Genomic DNA, 16,137 nt, shown 5'->3' with positions numbered 1-16,137 from the left:
AATAAATAAACGAAACAAAATTGGATGTCGATTGGAAAATGTCTTGCGCTCTTCAGCGTTCATGTGAGAGAAGGCCATTTAGTTGTGTTATAGAACGTAGTTCCTCCAAACAGCTTAATATTTATTTATTATCATTCAGATTCTCTGGTTGCTCTAATGCTAAATAATATTTCTTAACATTCTCTGTTTTAGGTTCTCTGGTGCAAAATGAATTCTGTATGATGCTCGATTGGACGGCTAACAGAGCTGAAAAACACCGAGTAGGGAATTCACCATTTTCTTACATATTCGCTACTATTTAGCAGAAACATGTACAAACGCTGTTCGACAACAGAAAATAGCAATCAGAAATTTTGCATATGAGGGTAAGGCATAAAAATTTAAATGTCAAATATTATTGGTAAGTATGTTATTTGTAAATAATTTCTTTTATGTTCTCTGGTTTGACGATGAATATCTCGTAAACGCTTAATTTAATCGAAAAATTATTACTAATAGTCAAACTTCAACTCTTAATATCTTTAAAACGGTTAGGTTTACGAAAAAACTATTTAGTAGAGCATTTAATAAAAATTTACACAAATTTTGTTGCGAAAATATACATTCTATAAATTGCTTAGATCTGTTTTGAATTTCATTCAGTTATTGAATTCCTTACTCGAGGACTTTTAACATTTAAGATTTTTAACTTGCTTACAACTTAAGTGTTATTAGTTTTTTTCATTGAAAATATCTTATCCAACACAAAGACAAATAATATCGTTACCAGTTTGTCCGAAGGATAAAACATGCTCGAGACATGTTTTGTATGATACTAAAATACATTTCTATTTTTTCTTTGAAATATTATTAATTCATATATTTTAGAAAATATATTTAATGAGGGTGGCTGTTTTGTACATATTTTAAAATTCTTGGAATCTGAATACAAATAATATAAAATAGAAAACGATGGAAGCTATACATCTAATTTATTAATTTTCAACCTACAACCGAACTATTTACTCCTGCAAAATCGCGTGCCAATAGTAAAAGATCAAAACTAAATAAAAATTTTCTTTTGGTTTTTTAATTGAATTCAAATGCATTTATGTTCATTGACCGCGTAAAATTTCAAGCTCTTCAGGAAGTGCGTAAATACGTAATTGCTTTTCGATAATTAAGTCTTGCAAATGTGATAACTCTTGCGGTACATATGTTGCTCCATCCAAATATAGAGCCTTATTCCACGGACATTCATCCAAAGCAGTTAAAAGACATTTTTTGCTTGTTTCAAAATCGGTTGACTTATCTGATAAGAAACGAAGATATAACCTCCAAAATAATGCATTCTTTAGCAATGCATTTCTCTTTGAAATTGGGCTGAGATGATCACTAGATAAAGTTTTGAATATATGAAGAATGCGATTGCGGATGACTAAATCATTACATTGTTTATCAAACTCGTTATCATAATACATCTGAAAATATCTATTACGAGCTAAGATAATTAAAAATATAACTGACATGATGGTTGGTTTGATACGAAGTAGGTTTGTACGTATTCGAAACCAAGGAATTGAGTTTAATATGCCACAGTGTTGGAGAAGGAATAAGTTCCGAGGATATTCAGTCAGACCATTATTAATTTTGTCTCGAACTAAGGCACTTGGCACTTTACATGGGCATGTCATTTGTAGTACACTCAAATACAATTCCGTGATACATTCTCGAAGAAAACGGTGTCGGTCATTGCAACTTCGAAATATATTCATCAGTTTATCCAGATATGAAATTGCATCGTTTTTTTGCCCAATAAGACACTGAATTAGCACTCGCACTTTTAGCAATGACACAGTGTAATCGGGTAATAAATATTGCTCAAGTACCATAATTTCTACACTCTTTTCAATAGAAATCTGATGGTCCAACTTCTCGGTGACTTGCTGTAATGCAGCAAGTATTCTACCAGTACCAGATTTTTCGGTATTTTTTCTGCTAAAAGCAAACGATAATAGAACATGTAAGGCTTTCTCTTCCTTTCCACACCCAATAAGAATTTCTGCAAACGTTACGTAAGTATAGCACAAATCAGATGTTTGAGTTTCGTCTGTAGAATGAGAAGCAATAAGGTTTTCAAATATATTTTCCACTGATTGAACATCTTTTGGATCGTTTAACGATTCAAATTCATATATAGCGAATTCAGTATAATAAATAAGCACATTTCGGTTGGGTATTTGCTTAAGTAAATTTTTAAACCGTTTCCGCCCTGCCTTAATATATTCTTGGTATGTTTTTGAACTATACCGTTCGAAAATCAACATCAAACGCTCAAAACGACACCACAACACAATGAATAGCTCATGTTTTCTTTTATCAATATTTATATATGAAGCAGCGCAGTCAAGTAAGAGGCTTGTTACGCAACGAATGTATATGTCATGACCAATGGTGTTACTTAAGAAAGAAGGGCTTACTGTCATTTCTTTTGTTAAAGTACAAATGGCCCTTTGAAATTCTCTTTGATTATTTTGAGAAATTGCAAAATTTCGTTGTAAACACACTGCTAAAATGTCCTCAATTGCATCCGAATCACCGATAAACTCCAAATGAGCGCTAAACTTCTCTGCTAATCCTTCACATTGAATGAATGGCACTTTAAGCAATTTTAAAATCAGTAATATTAAGTAAAATGAATTTTCTCGTGATTCCATTGGATATATGTAGTGACATATATCTTCATTAAAAACAATACGCTGTGGATCGTTGCATTTAATTTTTTCTGGACATGGCAAAAAATTAAATCCTTGTCGAAGCTTTTCAATACGGAGCCATATTTCATTCATTGGAAGTCCTGATTGTAGAACCAGTTCTTCGAATTCGATAAGAGTGTTTTGATCAGATTCAAGAGGAGTAAATCCCTTAAAAGTCACAGCTGTTATATTTAATTCAAGCGCAAGTTTTATTAATGCAATGAATTGTTCATTAAGTCCCGCTTGTCGGAGAAAAAGTGCGCAATTGTTAAATAATCGTAGCATTATATCGTCTGCATTAGATATATCTGACACGACAGGTGTGCTTATTTGTTGGGCACGGTGCATTTTTCGCATGCAACGTTCATAGATTCGAAGTACATCTGGTACAATACATCTAGCCATTGAACCCTGAGTTGTCATTATTTGCGCTGTCCATAATGTATAACTATAAGGATCTTTCATTAGCAAACGATCCAACATTTTTGTCACTTCAAAGGATGGATATGTAGCAGTTATAATATCGATATAAAATCTATACAACTGTTCATTTCGTGGAAAACTGATTAATGCGCGATTGATAATATCAAGCTTTTTCTCAGCTAATAAAACGCGGGACCATTTGTAGGGGTTTTGTTCCTGTAAAGATAGTAATTCCAACCATACTTGGAGATCAGAATTTGTTTGCAATATTTTTCGATTCAGGTGTCCAAGTCTTGATATATACTCATTTTCATCCAGAGCGATTTGTTTATTGTTACATACTAGATCATTTTGTATATTATATTTGTTACGAAAATAGCGCTTTCCACATTTGTTTGTTGTCTCTTTAACATTTGACTTGTATGAGAAACCCTTTCCCAAAATATAGCTTGACCGGTAGCGATAACGAGGGCAGGCAGGTTTATGTAAAGTGCGTACGGTAAGATATATTTGGATCTTAGATTTATCTATATAATACCCTTCAGCGCCGTTGAACTCCAGTATAGGCATAATCTGAGTATTGCAATCAGTTTCATTTTTTTTTTTCTTACTCTTCTTTTTATGTGCTTTTCTTTTATGCTTTTTTGTTTTTTGTGTATATTCAGTATCACTTTTGCCCAATGAACAACTTGAATCCATGAATTCAACGCTTTCCAAACTTTTAATATGATCATTTTCCAAGGCGAAACTACTGTTCCTTAACCAACTGGATGAAGGGATTGGATTACGTTCTGCGACAGCACCATTGTTGATTCTCTCCTCTTCGTCCGTATATGCGGGGAAAATAGACATTGGATGTGACGTTGTTTAGTATATGCAGGATAATTTACTTTTTATTTCGAATGAAATCCCAAACAATTCATTATAAAATGTCAATGATACGTCAATACGTTACTAAACGCAAATAATTACGAGTTTACTTTTAATTGCATATATGAATGAAATATTAAAAACCGCAAAATATTATTACTTGTGGACTTTATGTCTTCTACAAATCAGCTGACTTTTCCTTTTGCTTTCAAATTTGAACATACTCACAAGGGGTGCATTTATTTAACTTGTTTATATTTTTTACAAACTTGCTTGCCTTAATAAACAGAAGTATATATCACATAAATGAAAATTAAAAACTAATAGCCCAATTCACCTGAATTTTGAACAGACATATGGTAGCTAAAGGGTTCAATACAAATAACTTTTGTGTAAGTGATCAGTGATCAAATATGAGTCTAAAGTCCGCATGGCGGGTAAATGCAACCGTGTTATCGAAATTGCGTTAAGCCCACTCTACAGTATTTTGTGAATTGTGAATAGACGAGAGCATTGCGTTACGATTGTAGGAAGGAGTGCTAAATTCTTCGAATTCAATTGCAAAAGATTTTCTTAAGTGGATTTCATTTGATTTCTGGCTATTAGATTTTAAAAAGAAAGGAAATTGTATTTGGTCAGATCATAAAAGAAAGTGAGACTAGAATCAAATATTATTCTTTTGGTGTGGGTTGCGTTTTGGTATAGCAAGTGTGAAATTCATACGTCACGCATTTCCAAGATGTCGGAAGTTGAGAATAACCAAGAAACCAACGGAACCAATAATGGTGATGTGCCTGAAATTGAATTGATTATCAAGGTGAGTATTGTAAACAGTACTAACTTGTTATAAAGTTATTGTGATAATATGAACTCCTATCTTGAGGAAGATATTTGTGGTATGTGTGAGATATGTTTGAATGCGATGAATTTTGTTTAAATTCTGCCTATTTAAAAACTACAAGATTGTGTGATTGTCGCACTTGTGTATGCAAACTATTTGCAATAGGGAAATTTGATTTTATTTAAAGAAGATGATTGGTATGTAAATAAAAAGCAATTGACATTAGATTAAGTTGATTTCATTGTGAATACATGTACTTATTGGTTATGCTATTATAGCATATTATAATCATAAAATAGCTCCAGAAATTTTATTTTATTCCTCCCCAAAAGGAGTTTATTTTTACTTATAAATTTTTATATATACATCCTACATGCCACTAGCAAACAAATTTCTATCTTTGATATTTGTGATGCTCGAAAAACAGGTTTAGTCTAAAATTTCATGTCACCTTTGCTATGTTGTAAACCAACTGGTTGATCTTGTGATTGAATGATTCTCTCTCTTAAATTAATTTTTTGTTTAAAATTTATATGTTGAATGCTTGTAGGCTTCGTTGGTAATCATTATAGCATTATATGTGGGTATTTAATTCCTAAATTGGAAGTTTTTCATCAGCAATGACTCATTGTAAGCACTAGTTATAGTATAATCTTATGTAATGCTTTTTTAGTGGTTCTTATGTTATAAAACAGTCTAATTTCAATAGCTGCCAATTAAACGTAAAATGTATAATGGATGGAAATAAATGAAAACATACTGTTACTTTATCCATAAATTAGTTAAAACAGATATTTTTGGTTTTGCCCGTACACAAGTTCATAACTTCATATGTACGTGGTATAGCGTGGTATATCAACATATTTGTTTCAACATTTTTCAAACTGACTAAGCTATTTATCAACTTTGTGATATTTAAGAAATATCTATTACAATCATACTTACTATTTATCTTGAATATGTATATATATATTGATATGTGTCATTCACATTTAAAAATATTTATGTATACGTGTATAAATAAATTTGGTACAAATCGCAATTGTGAAGTCATCGGTTCCAAATCATATCGTTAGCTGTGCAAGGCTGTTTCAATTTACTTATTATTTCTTCCTATGAGACACGTTTATCTTATCGGTGGTATGTAGCATAGCTATAATTAATAATTATCAACAGCCACCTTCTTGAAAATTGTGAATTTTTTGCATGTCAGGGTTTTATTAAAAAAATGTGGAAAATACAGTAGGAGTCAGTCTTTTAATTATCCGATAAAATAATATTTAATTTAAATAAAAGTATTGTTTCAATTTATTAATCCATTATCCATAGTAGAACTCTACATTTGCATTATAATATTAATATTTATTTATAGACCAGAATGTCTTACGAATCAATATAATTATTACTTAAGATACTCATCTATGTATACATATATATTATATAATAAAAAATAAAAAAAGACGAACAACTGCTACAGACAATTTGGCAATCGGCGCGATGTAGGCGTAGGGGTGCGTGACTAAAAATAAATTAATGTTTAGAATTTTAATGTAGTATAACAATATTGTTGTCATAAGTATTCATATAAGCGAACCAGAGCGGCATTTTTAAAGATATGTATGTATTGAAACGACGTAGTAAAAGTAAGTGTATTAATAATTTTTTGTTAAGATTGCATTGCGTTGTTAAAAAAAAGAAAAAAGAACAAAACATAGTTAAAACGTGGAAAAAATGTTTAAAGTAAGTGCAGCAAATTTAAAAGATGTTAACTTAGCTTTATGCATTTCGAAATTAAAAGGCAATTAAGGTACACAACATGTTGTGCGGAATATTGTAATTTTTGTTAGACATTTAAATTTTAAAATGTAACAAATATAAAAGACGTAACCATGTATGTACATCAATCATCAGTGTCTGCACACAATAAAAAGATGATGAAATACAATTATAACTATAATTACTTTAAATAATGTAATTCCTTTTTTTTCCTTTAAACTCAAAAAGGACGGTAGGTGCTTGAAGACTTTTGTATCTTGTCTATATTTCCTTGTGATTTAGGGTGTTCCGGTATATAAAAATGTATGATAATGTATACATATATATATACATATAAATATATATATTAGGGTGAAGCGAAACATTTTATTTGTATTTTTTTTGCTTAGCCTGGGGGTTAAATCTGTAGATTATAAAAACAGAAAATTGTTGGACAAAAATAAATTTTTTTTTAATATTTAGAGGCGGCGTACTCAGTTTTAAAGTAAATTTTCGATTTAAAATTTTTATTTCGTAAAAATTTTGGGATAAGTGTTCTAGAAGCTGTGAGAGTCCTCTTTCTGGCCAATTAAAAGTTATCAACTTAAAAATATTTTTTGTGGTCATTACAACATGCTTTCCTTAAGCGTCAAAATAAATTTTGAGTCAAAAACCGTCACATTCTGTAATTTTTTTATAAATGTAAAGAGTTTAAACCAAAAATAATTTTTTCTTGTCCAAAACAAATTTTTACTCGAAATTTACTTTAAAACTGAGTGCGCCGCCTCTAGATGCTAAAAAATTTTTTTTTGTCCAAAAATATTCTAATTTTATAATCTAAAGATTTTACCCCCAGGCTAAGCAAAAAATAAAAATAAATTTGTTTCGCTCCACCCTAATATATACGTGTATAAATATACGCAATTGCTAAATACTTTTTTATGCTCTAGGGAAATAACTTAACTATATACAATAATTATTTCAAAGCTTTAACCTGCAGGGCATTTGTTTTCCAATGAGCATATTTTACTCAGACATATTTCTTTAGATTTATAGAATTGTATTTTTGGCGTGCACAATTCAGTGAAGCACATTTGCATGACATCATCATACTCAACCGATTCTATGTACTCAATAAGAAATTGATGAGTTTTGCAAACATGAAATAGCTTACCTTACACAAAAGAATTGTTGCAGCTACTGAAATTAAGAAATTGTAAGACTGATCGATGTTTTTATAATGAATATACAACATTTTATGCATACGTTTGTACATACTTGTATGATAGTTTACTACAATTATTAAAATATTGCACTTAAAATGTACGTACTATAACTGACAAATTGAATTCCAAATTTTATTCAAAAAACTTTTGAGCTAAATTTTAGCAGTTTGTAATAAAAATTGTGTATGTAAATTGTTATTGGCACACGTACAAACATTTTACGAATGTGATGAAAGTGAATGTGATTTTTATATGTATTGGATTATCTAAGCAAATAATGTTTTAAACGCCTCTAGAAATATATTGATATTAACAATAACCATTTCTAATCGCAAACCATTAAACAAATACGCTAATTAGGTTGCTATTAAAATGCTATGCCCAATAAAAGTTATAACAAAATAGCCCAAAGCATAAAACTAAAGGAAGGTGTGTAAAAAATCTGCAAATCTAAGTAAGAGCTAAAAGCAAATGATACGATTCAATATTTTAAGGGTCAAAAGTAATGTATCCTTCGTTTTATTGCTTGTTTAAGGATTTGCATATGTGTGCATTTATACAAAGAAATGTACATACGTTTTGGGGGCGCTTACCACTTTTTCCGCATGATACAGCCAAACCGCTTGTAAAAGGGACTCAGTGTAGAAAATATAGTCGTATACTCACAGATATCATATTCATAAGATGTGATCCCCTAATAGTATGCTTTCATTATCCTCTGCCCATTTTTAGGAAGAATTTATGCTTGAAAATGAAATTGTGGGGAATGCGAACGAGCTCAACATCAACAGAAAAGCAGTTGGCGATGGTTTAAATGATGTGGACGAGAAAGAAAATATAATAAAATCGAATTTACAAATGAAACAACTGCAACACCAGCAACATATAAAGGAGTGTAGAACAACAAACGTAGAAAAATCATTCGCTCTACGAAAAGATGGTTTTGCGAAGCGGCGCAACGAATTTTCAGATGGAGGTCATGTCCTTATGCTTACTCATCACGACAACCAACATTTTCACTTCGAATATGTGTCCCCCAAGCAAGATGAGAACGTACTGGATACAATCTCCGTTGTGGAACAGCACACAACATGTTTTCAAATGGATGAAAAACTTAAAAGTGAAAACATACCCATAAATCATACGAATCGAGTTCCATTTGCACAAAAGCATATGAAACATGAAGGGGTAGTTAAAGGGGAATTTTCAAGTGACAACAACCCAGTAAGCAATTTAGACTTCGCCGCAATGGTAGCCGAGGCTTGCGAAGGAATATTTGATGAAATCGAAAACGACTTGAGAGCATACAATAACAATAGCAATAATAATAGCTGTCATGATAATGAAATATTTTCTGATTCTGTGTGTGATGGTGAAGAGCGTATTACGAAGAGAAAAAAACGAGCGCATAACTCGGAAGCGGTACAACTTGCTGCAAATGCCGTATTGGACGGTCGTATGAGTTTAGGGGAGGCTGCTAAGCGTTATAATGTGGTGCGTTCAACAGTGTCTTCACGAGTCGCCAAACATCCTAAACGTAAGAGACGAAAATCAAATAAGGAATTAGAGGAACTAATTTACAGTAAACTGAAGGCTGGTGTGCAAATTTCGGAAATTTCCCGATCTTTACATGTTCCCAAGTCAACTGTTCATTTATATAAAACAAGACTGAAAGATAACGGATTGTTGCCTGCTGTATGGATTAGGAATGGCAGTAAAGATATGGTTGATCATGGCGTTCAAGATCGATTAATGCAAGCATATCGTGGTCATATTGTGAACGGAATGTCGGTACGTTTCGCTGCTGAGTTTTTTTCATTGCCGCTCACGACCTTATGGCGATATATAAAACGCAGAAAAGGTCCCACAGTGAACGACATTGACGATCACATTACAAAATCTGAAAGTGAAGAACCCACTGAGAAGGAAAGTTGTGTTTACAACGCTTCAAATGACTTTGAAGATTTAGAATTTGAAGGGAATCTGCATATTAATGAAATGAAATCACCTCGCTGTCTAGCTTCATATCCTACAGGTCTGGAAACAGTTATTGAAAAAGAAGAACAAACGATAGAACAATCTTTATTAAATCAGCTGTTAGAGTAATATATTGTTTTAAATTGCATTGGAGTTCAATAGTTGAAATTTGTATTGTGAAAAATAAAATTCAATAAATAACAAAATCGAGAATAGTTTGTGTCGATTTTAAATATACCGTTATTTTATTGTAGACGTATATATTATATGATCCTTCCGTATGAAATCAGCATCGCCTAAAATGCTTTGCAAAAATTAAAAGTTTAAGAAAAACTTAAGTAAGCTTCTAATAATAATACAAAACGCAATAAAGCGAAATTTTCACATTACATATATACATATAGGTAAATATATTTAATAATTGTAAACGTTTCGTAAATTGTTATCACAACTAACTATTTAAAAATTAGTATCAGACATCGTATTGAAACAACTGCTAATTAAAATGTGAGTATAAAAATTGTATGTCCATGTATTTTTATACATATATTATATATAGTTCAGGATCAACAGTTTAAGTTGACATGATTTTTATCTATAGCTTTTAATCTGATAAATCCACTATTACCAGTTTTTTATTGTAATCCACTCTCTTCATTGTAATAGGTTGATTACAGAGGTTGGGGATGTGTAATACATATTATCTATTTTTAAATTAATATCTGTACTTAAATATTACTGAAATTCAAAAGTTTAAAGATATTTGAATACATTTAAGTGTAAACTGGAATTTGTATATACAGAGTTTTTGATGAGATAATATCATCTGTAAATTGATTAATTTATATTACAGGCCTCTACAATCGATGGCAGGCGAAAGGGCGCTTGCTTATTTTGCCAGGAATACTTTATGGATTTGTATCTTTTGGCAGAGCTTAAAACTATCAGTTTGAAGGTAATTGATTTAAAAACATTTTATCAATTCAATATAAACGCACTAGATGAAAATAATTAGGTTACGACGGTTGATATGCAAAAGCCACCACCTGATTTTCGGACCAATTTCGAAGCCACACATCCACCGATTTTAATTGATAGTGGTTTAGCTATCCTAGAAAACGATAAAATTGAACGGCATATCATGAAGAATATTCCTGGCGGATACAACTTGTTTGTACAGGTATAATATACATAATTTACTTTTAAATTATTATTAAAAAAATTTTACGTTTCTTTTGTTAACAGGATAAAGAAGTGGCAACGCTGATCGAAAATTTGTACGTTAAGCTCAAACTTATGTTGGTGAAGAAAGATGAGGCCAAAAACAATGCTTTATTGAGTCACTTAAGGAAGATCAATGACCATTTGGCTAATCGAAACACCCGTTTCCTAACCGGCGATACTATGTGTTGTTTTGACTGCGAGCTTATGCCTCGGCTGCAACATATTCGTGTAGCAGGAAAATATTTTGTGGATTTCGAAATTCCGGTATGATTATATCAATGTCAATATAAGAAGGAAAAACGGATTTAATTTACAACATTTTACATTCGTTATTATAGACACATTTCACCGCTCTGTGGCGCTACATGTATCACATGTACCAGTTGGATGCCTTCACACAATCGTGTCCTGCAGATCAGGATATCATCAATCATTATAAGTTACAACAGGTTGGTCAAATGCGGTATTAGCTGGTCTTATTCAATAAATTTAATAATTCCATAATTTTAGATGCTAAAAATGAAGAAGCATGAGGAACTTGAAACCCCAACATTTACTACTTCCATTCCAATCGATATTACAGAGTGAAAACAGATGAGATCAAGATAAGGATTTAGCTTGCGGTCATCTTAATCCACATAGCATTATTGAGTTCCAAGCCTTGCTTTCAATTATATTCCAATTTTATATACATACCTACATATAACACTTAACAGAGGAGTATTTTTTTGTTGTTAAAAATATAATTGAAGCGAAAATAGAAGCATATGCGTGTTTATAGACATGAGTATGCTTCCATATATATTCTGCTTCGCATTTATATTTTGAATTAAGTATGTTTTGCTCTAACTTTTAAAAACAAGTATGTTTTAATGTTAGCTTGAAACTGACACTTACAATAAGTATTGATCATATTTTAATTAGAAACAAATAAATAAAAAAAAGCCCCGCTATTTACAAGTTATTTTAAAATTATGGAATTCTGTCATTAAGGGTACACAAACAGTTAAATATACTGAAAGGAAGTGCATCATGAAATTCTAAAATCTGTATTTAATAAAACTCAAATCGCCAGGAAATACTTGCATACATATGTAATATTCATTGTCAATATTTTTTTTATAAATTGAATAAGCGAATAGATTATAGTCGTTTTGTATATACTATATAAGTATGTATGTATGCGTCATATAAAATAAATAAAATTTCGTGCAAATACTTTTTGATATCAAAGTAACAATGAGTTAATTATGTTTAATTTGAGCCACTGATGAATTTTTGATGAAATGAGAAGTTTCTTCATATAAGAAATACACCGCGGTTGAACATTGCATTTAATATGCTGCCTTTATTTTAAATTTGCAAGACTAGTCGCGGGATGTTAGCTATATCAAACTTTGATCAGATATTTTTATTCATACTTGTATATACACTTTGAAATATATGAAACTTTCACAATATCAGAGAAATATAATATGTTTTTGATTACAAAACTGGACTGATGGCAACGAATGCTAAAGATATTTCGTATACTCAACATTACAATTTTGGAAATAAAAAGGTACCTAAATGTAACGATTAATTATTTATTTAGTGAATATTTAATTATTTTTAATATTTTAAATTTGATACGAAAGAAATTACAAGTACGCAGCATTCATTGCTACAAAACATATTGAACTGGTTGCAGTTAATAGCGTTAGGCGACTATAATTAGGTTATTTTATGACGATTTTGCAATGTTTACGCAATTTGAACAACGATAATGCTTTTAATTTAACTAAGATACTTGCATAAACAAACCTTGGCCATGACTGGAAATAAATATTCAGTTTATTTAAAAAAAGACTACAAGAATGATTTATCATAAAAATACATTTGTAACAACATTTATGTCAATAAATCAACAGCTTCATTTTAAAAAAATATAGGGAAAGTAGTACTCTGAAAACTCACCATCATGGAGGACGGCCCAAAGCTACAACACGGCATGACGATTCAAAAATACTTAGAGAAAATAAAAAAAATACATTGAAAATGATAATTGCGAGAATAGGAGATAATAATGTAATTCGTAAATATGAGTCCAATATGTTTTGTCCGACACTGTATATAGAAGAAATGAAAATTAATGCTGGTGCTTAAAAGGACGAACATATTTTGCGTGATGTTTAAGTCTATTTAAATCAAAGGGAATAAGGCATCTTAGAAACATGTTTGTTAAGAAACCTGTAATGCCCCACACTTTTTTATGTCCAACAACGAAATTAGGGGTACTCCACCCTCCCTTAAATTGTGTATGCTTTAATGTTTTGGGATGTACCAGCTCTCTGACGGATATAAGAAATGCCTCTTCAACTTCATCCGCATTCAGTTTTAACTCTTGTAAACTAAAATCATTAACCGCAGCCACAACAGGCATGATGGCAGCAGTATGTGGTGGGGTTATGAGAGTGCCTGATCCCCAAACATTTAATCGCTTTCGAGTTAAACCGACTTCCTCCTCCGTTTCACGCAAAGCACAGTCTATAAAACCACTGTCTTCAGAATCCTTCAGTCCCCCTATATTTATATACAAAAAGGAATATATAAGAAGTTAAATTAATGGTTATGGTTGAATAACAAACCGGGAAAGGATATTTGTCGAACATGCCGAGTTAGTCGACTAGAGCGCCGGGTGTAGAGTATAGAGATTTCACCCTATAGAAAATTAGGAAACCACAACTTATTGTGGTAAATCAAAATTTATAAAGTAATAACTTAATAAAAACATAGTACTTATATATGTATTGACGCCACCGTAGCATATATTTATCCGTTATCAGAAAGGAGTTCAAAGGAAAACCACTAAGGACATCGCTTAGTTGAAGCGACCAATTTCTGCTGCGGTGGCAGCTACGTAGGTATTAAATTAATTTCTAAGATGAATTGATCTAATAATATTTGTATTCAACCATTAATACGGACGATCGAATTTAATTTAAAAATATAAATATATGTAAATAGAATGGAATTATCAATAATTTTGTTCTAAACAAATGCTATTACAAAATATGAGAGTTCGAAACATATAGTATACATCATAATAGAATTCGAAATTCAACAAAATGTTTATTTAATTTTCATATTCACCCTTTCATCTTTGCAGAGACATATGAGAACAGCGGCGAATGACTTCTCTCGTGTAGTTTGTCCCAACTTCAATCCAATATGTGGTGTTTTCTTCATACATTGCATGGCGCGCTGTTTATTTTCTTCTGAAAGCAATATTTCTGACCGTAAGAGTTTGTCAATACAGATATTTTCATTCTGATTTGGTATCCTTGTTTGTTCCGTTGCAAATATGATAAATGGACGTCGTATGATGCGAAACATAAAACATTTTGAAAAATTTCTAATTAACATTATAAACAAGTAAATATTTTAATCAATGTTGATATATACAAGGTGGTGTCGTCAAATCAGCTGATTGCTTATTCTTAATTTTAAGTGGATGGAATGCCAAACAGATGTTTATTTTCACTTCCCATTAACATTCTCTGGCAAAATATAGAGAACGTAGATTCTATTAAATTCTACGTTCTCCGTTCAATCAATGTACGTAAGTATATACATACATTACATATGTATACATTTATTTGACAATCTCTATCAAAATCAAAACCGAATACTGATTGTTTAACCTATCTATACTATCCATGTTCATTATTAATATTAATAATTAATAATTCTAAATAATATTATAAATAAATCCATACTAATATTATAAATGTGAATTCAAGTATGTTTGTTACGTTTTCACGCAGGGATTTATCTCTGCTTTCACGCTTTCGCGCCGAAACTATTTAACCGATAATCATGAAACTTTGTTCACATATGTACATACAAATTTACAATGTTTGCCTTGTGGTACTAGAAAAGATTTATTTTTTTTACAAATTGTGAAAAAATAATGATTATTTTAGCAGATCATATCTGTTTGCAAAACAAATTTGAAAATTTCTAGCTGTATTCAAATGCTCAAAACTCCTATAGTGTGTTGACATGTTATGTTTCTAATTTACAAGTTCAAGAATGTTTTGACACATTTTGAAATATTTTTTGATTATTTAAACTCTTAAAGATTAAATTTACGTAGTTGTGATCAAAATATTTTTTTTGTATCAAAACATTATCAAATGTTCAAAATATACAAATTGTATATTATTATACTTTCAATAACTTAATTGTTTAATAAACGACCCCTTGAATTTATATATTTTCTATCAAAATCGAAAATATTTGTACACAACAATATTTTTACATTTGATTATTATTATGATTTCAATTATTTCTATGTTCTGTTCTTGTTCTAAACCTACCTTTTCAGTTGTATTTAAATCCCGTAGCCCAAAAAACGGTGATTTAGATCATGTGGTCTCAACTTTGTAAAATTGTTAGAAATCATATAACTCTTTGGATATTTGTATGCATGTATAATGGTAGCAGCCGCTAAGGTTAGACGTGCTTTTATAGGCTTTGCGATTTTCGTACTATTCGCCAGACATGGCTCCGTGTGACTTTTTTCTATTTCAAAAAATAAAGAGAACCATAAAGGGATGTCATTTTACAAGATAAATGAAAATCGTTGAAAGAGCTAAAGGCTGTCCTTAAAATTGAGTTTGAGAAGTGTTTCGACGATTGAAATTAAAACATATTTTTTACACCGCATACTGCAAAATCAAGTTTGATTCTCTTTATATTAGGTATATTAGGGCTGGAAGAAGTATTGACTCGGGTTTTCCCATTTTTGACACAAGGGAACATTATTGTCAGGAAAATTTTCTCTCTGAATTTTAATAATAAACCTCACCAATTGATTAATACTATTGGTAAAAAGTAAGATAAAAGCACTGAGTCCACATATTCGGTATCTGAAAACTGGAAACGTTATGCAAAGGCATTTTTGCAAAGTTTTGGTATTTAATTTATATACTGTAAAGTGAGATGAACGTATAGATTTTAAATTTGTGATATTATATATGGGAAGTAGGATAGTTGTCGTCCTTAGCAAGTTTGGTTGAAATACAATAGCTTTAGTGGTTTG

General features: G+C 30.9%; 3 protein-coding genes across 7 annotated transcripts; 1 reads left to right on the top strand and 2 right to left on the bottom strand.

Annotated features, from left to right (window-relative positions):
• The first annotated feature begins 344 nt into the window (after positions 1-344).
• Clic (chloride intracellular channel protein 5) lies at positions 345-12,023 on the top strand. 4 transcript variants are annotated; one of them, XM_036365236.2, is made up of 6 exons: positions 345-365; positions 10,681-10,782; positions 10,843-11,007; positions 11,073-11,315; positions 11,390-11,500; positions 11,562-12,023. In XM_036365236.2, the coding sequence occupies exons 1-6, from the start codon at positions 360-362 to the stop codon at positions 11,637-11,639; spliced, it is 705 nt and encodes a 234-aa protein (XP_036221129.1). In that variant the 5' UTR covers positions 345-359; the 3' UTR covers positions 11,640-12,023. The 4 variants fall into 4 exon arrangements, with proteins under 4 accessions (XP_036221129.1, XP_014085992.2, XP_014085994.1 ...); XM_014230519.3 differs by lacking the exon at positions 345-365 and adding an exon at positions 4,508-4,845; XM_014230517.3 differs by lacking the exons at positions 345-365; positions 10,681-10,782; positions 10,843-11,007; ... (1 more) ...; positions 11,390-11,500; positions 11,562-12,023 and adding exons at positions 4,336-4,845; positions 8,583-10,060.
• LOC106614662 (nuclear exosome regulator NRDE2) lies at positions 1,048-4,177 on the bottom strand. Its single transcript, XM_014230513.3, has one exon. It carries the CDS (start codon positions 4,008-4,010, stop codon positions 1,095-1,097), a length of 2,916 nt encoding a protein of 971 aa, XP_014085988.2. The 5' UTR covers positions 4,011-4,177; the 3' UTR covers positions 1,048-1,094.
• On the bottom strand, positions 11,773-14,600 carry LOC106614667 (mitochondrial coenzyme A diphosphatase NUDT8). 2 transcript variants are annotated; one of them, XM_014230525.3, is made up of 4 exons: positions 14,496-14,600; positions 14,184-14,373; positions 13,679-13,751; positions 11,773-13,613 (listed from the first exon to the last, which is right to left on the bottom strand). In XM_014230525.3, exons 2-4 carry the CDS (start codon positions 14,286-14,288, stop codon positions 13,180-13,182), a joined length of 612 nt encoding a protein of 203 aa, XP_014086000.1. In that variant the 5' UTR covers positions 14,289-14,373; positions 14,496-14,600; the 3' UTR covers positions 11,773-13,179. The 2 variants fall into 2 exon arrangements, with proteins under 2 accessions (XP_014086000.1, XP_014085997.1); XM_014230522.3 differs by lacking the exon at positions 14,496-14,600 and having other exon boundaries at positions 14,184-14,489.
• Positions 14,601-16,137: the final 1,537 nt, after the last annotated feature.

The sequence above is a fragment of the Bactrocera oleae genome, chromosome 5, assembly GCF_042242935.1.
Source record: "Bactrocera oleae isolate idBacOlea1 chromosome 5, idBacOlea1, whole genome shotgun sequence".
In the NCBI taxonomy this organism is placed as follows: Eukaryota; Metazoa; Arthropoda; class Insecta; order Diptera; family Tephritidae; genus Bactrocera; species Bactrocera oleae.
Note: the sequence above shows the minus strand (reverse complement) of the source record. Positions and strands in the feature narration are given on the sequence as shown.

Bases quoted from the DNA above. Each gene is read 5' to 3' on its own strand.
- LOC106614662 (XM_014230513.3), bottom strand. From the start codon at position 4,010: ATGTCTATTTTCCCCGCATATACGGACGAAGAGGAGAGAATCAACAAT.
- Clic (XM_014230517.3), top strand. From the start codon at position 4,768: ATGTCGGAAGTTGAGAATAACCAAGAAACCAACGGAACCAATAATGGT. The intron at 4,846-8,582 runs GTGAGTATTGTA...GCCCATTTTTAG, and splicing joins AAATTGAATTGATTATCAAG to GAAGAATTTATGCTTGAAAA.
- LOC106614667 (XM_014230522.3), bottom strand. From the start codon at position 14,456: ATGTTAATTAGAAATTTTTCAAAATGTTTTATGTTTCGCATCATACGA. The intron at 13,752-14,183 runs GTGAATATGAAA...AATTTTCTATAG, and splicing joins GTCTCTGCAAAGATGAAAGG to GGTGAAATCTCTATACTCTA. The intron at 13,614-13,678 runs GTTTGTTATTCA...ATATAAATATAG, and splicing joins TCGACAAATATCCTTTCCCG to GGGGACTGAAGGATTCTGAA.